The following is a 5,908-nucleotide window of genomic DNA, read 5'->3' on the forward strand; positions in this document are numbered from 1 at the left end:
ACACACACACACACACACACACACACACACACACTTTTCCTTCCTTGTGGTGCATACTTGTGTCAGGTGTGCTCTGTTTTTCCAGTCAGGGTAGAGAGGAATCTGGGCCAGGGTCCAAGCTGACTATCAGCAGCACATAGCCAGAGCCCAGGACAAGAAGCAACACATCCACTCCATCTTTACTCCACCTCCTTCTCCCTTGCTCCTCACCTAATCGTTGGAACATTGCCTTTTCATGTTTTTGCTCTTTTCCCCTCACATTCATGCATGTGTGTATTTATTTTCGCATAATTTTCCTTGCTGTCTTTTGTAGTGTTCAATTTTGGGTCTCTTTGGTTTGTCTGTGTTTTAAGGAGAAGTTTTTTTCCCCCTTCTTTCAAGGTGTGGAGCTTTTTTTTTTAGTTTTGTAATCTAGTTCCTGTCTAACAAGGCTACAAAGTAGCCACCACCCTTAAAATGACACTGCTTTAACTATTTAAATTTAATCCCATTGATATTAGCGGGATTATTTGAAATTCCTTAGCGATTGCTGGCTAACAGCTCAGTTTAAAGCTTACTTTTTAAAATATGATTGAGTATGTGCGATATACAGAGTACACCCCTACAGGATGTACTCTGTTCCGCCTTTATATCTGTCATGCTCTTTTTCAAAGCACTTTCCTCATTACAGACATGAAAGCTATGAACTGATGAGCACCCCAGTTGCATTCAAAGTCATTCCCAAACACCTAGCTCAACCTTTTAAACTTCCCCGTGTGTGTTCTCTTGTTTACCTCACGAGTTCACACTTCTGTTTCTTATTAACAACAAAGATGTGGGTTTTTTGTTGTTGTTTGGTTTTGTGTCAGTAGCTGGCAAAAAGTGTTTCTGTGGCAACATATGTGCCACCACCGCAGGCGTGTGATCTTACACACACCGCTGCACTGTACTCCACAATGTCTGGCACTGTGCTGCTGTCGAGCAGAGAGAGCAGAGATAAAAAGGAAAGGAAGGGCCTCCCACACAGGCAGATAGAAGCTCCATTAGTTCCTCAAAGCCAGCTGCCGGGTTCAGATGGATGTCTGCGCACGGCCGTTTGATGTCTGTTCATCCATAGCCTCACATCTCTGACTCTGTCTCCCAGCTTCGCCCGACACCGGGCCTCATGGGAGTCCAGAGAGCGCAGCTGCCCGAACTATAGGATAAAGCTGTCTGGCTGCTGCCGTACCATTCCTGTGCTGTGCTAATGCTCTAGCACCACAACTACTCCTTTTTTATCTGCTTTAGTTTCTGCTTGTTTATGAAAGGTGGGAGGGATTATTTGAAAGAATATTCACTGATTAGAAAACCATCTTCGTTCTTAGAAAAGGGAATGTATCTATAAAACTCTAAATAGTTTTTTAAGCCAGTTATGTGTTTGACGGACCCTCCTCTCTTATCTCTCTTTGCAGCACCTGTTTGTACTCCGTCTCCTCCTCATCTTCCTCCTCCTCTCTGGACACCTTTGGGAATGGGCCAGCGCCTTGCCAGGTTGCATCTCTCCGCCCGGTGGTGTGGCTGGCGTCGTGCGAGAGTGAGGAGGGCAGCAGCCAGGTCATAGAGCCCGCCCACCCCTCTCTCTGCTTGCTTGCTCTCGAGTGACATTTGACCTCTGACTCTGCCACGACCCCGCCTAGACCTCCTGCCAGCCATGCCCTTCCGGCTGAAGCTGCGGCGCACAAGGCGCTACAATGTCCTGAGCAAGAACTACTTTGTGACGCGTATCCGCCTGCTGGACAGCAATGTGATTGAATGCACGCTGTCAGTGGAGAGTACGGGACAGGAATGTCTGGAGGCGGTGGCCCAAAGGCTGGAGCTGCGGGAGGTTAGTGTTGTGACACATGTGCACGTTAGTTTGAGATAGTATGACGTGTGATTGGTTTCTGACACATTTGTCTTATCTGAGCTTGCAAGTGTTATAAATTGTCTGCCGTTGGCAGCTACAGGAGTAATTAATGGGGAGTTGGAGTGGGCATTTGTTTTTACTAAGAGTTTGGTTGTGTCTGCCACGCGTCTCTCCCCACACCCTGTGCATGTCTCCCTGCCCTCTGCTGCGTCTCTCCTTCACTGTCTTTGTTTGTCTCTAATGAAGCGTGCTTACGTCTGTCCTCTCTTCACTGCAGAAGAAAGACATACTGCTCGTCCTCTTGTCTCCCCTACCCCATGGGTCCTTCTCATTCCTCTACTTCTATTTCCCATTATTGTCAGTGCTTTTTTTCTACCAGCAGGTGGACTTCTGATGATTTTTTCCTTTCGTTTCCTGTTCTTCCACCTTAAAACACAAAGTAAACGAATTGTCTGTAAAAAGTATGGTTTGTCTAGGTCAAAGATCACATGACGATTGTGTGCGTGTTTGGCTCAAGGGTGATTAAATTTGATGAACATGTGTGCTCAAGAGTGTGTCTGCACCTGCTGGAGCTGCTGACAGCGCAGAAGAGCGAGGGGCGATGTAGTGTACTCACACAGAGTTGTGGTATTTGCTGGGTGTCAGTGATGTTATAAATGAGGCGATGAAGCACCCCAGCTGTAGCGGCTGTCTGCCCCTCGTGTGCACACCGTCTCAGGATTATGTGTGCGTCAGAGTGTGCGTGTTGTTTTGGTCTTCGCTGTTAAATCTGAGGTCTGAAGTGTGTGCCCGTCTGCACGCATGAATGTGTGTGCGCCGTTTCAGTTACCAGCTTTATTACTTTCTCTCTGACTTTTTACTGGCCAAATCTGTGTGCTCAGCCTTTTATGAAACCTATGAAAAATGCACAAATACACAAAATAACCAAACATTAAAAACATGACATTTAAATGACATGTTCTGCCAAATGTACTGCGTGAGATAAAACGGTGGAAAAAAAGTTCTCGAGATCTTTACACAGAGACAAACCTGTGCCACTAGTATGTTGTGTTTTTACAAAAGTCAATGGATTGTGAGCTGATGTGTGTGTTTTCATTATGCATGGATTTCCTGACAACATGGTGGCATCTCATATCAACAATTTCTTATCAGAAACATCATACGTGAAGGGAGAAATAAACTGGTCTATTCTTGCTTTTTGTGTTTCACTTTCAGTTTAAATATGTTCGTTTTGTTTGGATAGGAAGACTAATGACTTTCCCTAGATTTAGTGAGCTAGGTAATGATTCCACTTTAATTTTAATAGTGTTACGCTGCTGACGTCAAAGGTTTTGTCGGATTTTAAGGAGAAATGTGTGCTTTTAATTCAGGCACTTAATCTCTCAATACTTTTCAGTGTATTTCTCAACTCATTTACCATTTCTCTCCTGAGAAATCCCATCTAAAGATGCACCAACTGCAGGTTTCTTGGCTGATTCCAATTTCTGTTTTTTTTTCTATGTGTGACCTGCAGATTTTGATTTTTGCTGATTCTTTGCTCACTGAAAAAACTGAAAAGTAGGGAAAATAAAGATGTAAAAATAATTGAAAATGAATTGCTGTACACCCACTTTTACCTGATATATTTTACTCAGTTGGTCTCATTAGCCCTTTGCTTCCACTATTGCGAATTAATTTATTTGGCTCTTTTATACTCCTTTTGGTTTACACAACTTATTTTTGTTTCCTCACCCCCTGTATTTAGACACATTACTTTGGACTGTGGTTCCAAGGGAAGACCCAGACCCCGGAAAAACGTTGGGTGGAACTCGAGAAACCCCTCAAGAAGCAGCTGGACAAGTTTGGCAATGAGCCACTGCTCTTCTTTGGAGTCATGTTCTATGTTCCCAATGTTTCCCGGCTGGAGCAAGAAGCCACCAGGTAAAGAATCTTCAAATGGTAACTGTGAGACAGTTACGCAAGTCACTGAGAAAGTCACATAATCAGAATGCAGATGTGCTTTAGCTTTATATAGAGAATTGCAGTAGTAACAGTGCTTTCCAAACGCTGCCATAGCACTGCAAAATCGTCTTCTCATGACTCTCATCACTAATTGTCAATATTGGCTGACGTTTCAAAGTGGTTCTGGCTACAAAGAAGTCAAATGTGATCAGTCTCCTAAAGTAGATGATTACTGTCCCATAACTCTTCATTATTTAGAATGCCAGGAGCTTAAGAGCAGTCACTTTGAAAATGTGGAGAAATAAAAATGTAATTTTACATTTAAACACCAGCTGGTTTTGAAAGTCTGCTTGGCCTTCATGGAGCTTTTGACTTATTTCATGGTGCCTTTTGGAAGTTTTTTAATGAAATTATCAGACAAATAATAATGGCTTCCTGTGTAGTTAATTAGACTGACTGTCAGTTTTAGTAAATTACATTCTACTTTTTATGTTTATTAACAAGCTGCAATACAACCATAAAGTTTATAGATGGATCTAGCAATCCAGTCTTATTATTCTTAGCCGATAACTTCCACGGCCAACTGCTCCCCATCCTTCTGAGTAATTATGGTCGTTAAAATTCAAGCTAATGTTGAAATTAACAAACAATGGTGTTGTCCATCCTTTATATACAGTCTCTTGCAAAGATTTTGGGGAAGGTTAGCCTGCGTCTATCATAAGGTAAAATATATCCATAAAAAGCAGCATAAACCCCTAGTAATTTCAAAGTTATATCATTTGATAGGAACACAAAAAAGTGGAGAATGTTTTGTACTTAGGGGGATTATGCATCTTCTACCTTCAGACAGAGCCAGTTTATTTTTTCTCTGTTAACAATCTCAGGCCTCAGTCTCAGACTGGTCAGCGACCATCTGATAACTAGTACCTCCCTGGTTATATAAACACTGCTCGCTTAGGCAAGGTGTGTATTTTGCAACCGGCTGCTGTAGGTTGCTGGCTAGCGTGAAATACACGATGCTGCACTGAATGGTGCACCTTTTCCTTGGATGGTGAACATTCTCTTTTTCTCATTTTCAAATTTCACCACAGTTTGGTGAGTAAATGGCAAGCGTTTGCAAACAAGTTGCCTTCTTCCATACAAAATGTACAGATGACTGTGGCAATCTGCTAGCAACCAAAACGAACATAAGGAGGTTTTAGGTGTAGCATCCTTTTTTGGCCGATTTCACCACTTGCCATCTGGTCGCGGGAATACAATCATCTTTACCTCTTGACCAGAGGTTGCCAGTGGTTTGCCAACCTGTCTCTAAGCCTCTGTGAATGAGGGCTTACTGGTAAGCCATCCTAACTTCTTCTGGCTTTAGCTTCATAGTTAGCATACCAATATGAAGGGGAAACTGATCAGCAGCTAATTCCCAGGAAGACAGTGAATCAGAGTTTTCCAGAAACTTCAAAGAAACTTCCTTTAACATCTCTTTGATGACATAGTTAATGGCATCAGCGGCATCCAGTCTTTCCTTGTGCCACTGTGTGTGTGTGTCTGTGTGTGTGTGTGTTTGAATGAGTGTGTGAATGAGCATGTTGGGTATCTGTGAAGAGTGCAGGCAAGGGTCAGTGTGTAATGGACAGTCTGCCGTCTCATATTCCTTCACACACTCTCACACACACTGACGCGCCAAACTCTGCAGGTCTGCCTCACACTGAGCTGGTGAATTTGTGGCTTCTGCTTCTCTGGAAGTGGGAAAGGTTGATTGCAGGTCACAGCTTGACGTTTTCACACTAGAGTTAGTTTTAAGGTGTGTGTGTTTTTGCCAGCGTGTTAACCCTTTTATAGTAATTCTGAGAACCATGCATGCCCGCACTTAGCCTGTTTTGAAAGTGGTGAAGTAATTTATTTGTGAGCGATCTGACAGAGGAGAGTAAATTGTCTAGAGTGTGTCTGCAGGTTTATTATACAGAAGCCAGGATCTGCTCTGGTAAAGGGATGGTATTCATGGAATCCCCTGAGGGCTTTTATGATGTGTGTGTGTGTGTGTGTGTGTGTGTGTGTGTGTGTGTGTGTGTGTGTGTGTGTGTGTGTGTGTGTGTGTGTGTGTGTGTG

The 5,908-nt window shown here is 43.2% G+C and overlaps 1 protein-coding gene across 1 annotated transcript in view; it reads left to right on the forward strand.

Annotated features, from left to right (window-relative positions):
• The window catches only part of LOC102293523 (protein tyrosine phosphatase non-receptor type 14), a 52,764-nt gene that overhangs the window by 12,611 nt on the left and 34,245 nt on the right, over window positions 1-5,908 (forward strand). Inside the window, exons 2-3 of the mRNA XM_005914492.3 lie at window positions 1,431-1,843; window positions 3,609-3,784. Of these exons, the coding sequence (XP_005914554.1) occupies window positions 1,670-1,843; window positions 3,609-3,784 (350 nt within the window). The 5' untranslated portion in view covers window positions 1,431-1,669. The remainder of the gene's footprint in view (window positions 1-1,430; window positions 1,844-3,608; window positions 3,785-5,908) is intronic.

Source organism: Haplochromis burtoni, unplaced genomic scaffold (genome assembly GCF_018398535.1).
Source record: "Haplochromis burtoni strain Fernald_Lab_line unplaced genomic scaffold, NCSU_Asbu1 Contig_8, whole genome shotgun sequence".
NCBI classification, from domain to species: Eukaryota; Metazoa; Chordata; class Actinopteri; order Cichliformes; family Cichlidae; genus Haplochromis; species Haplochromis burtoni.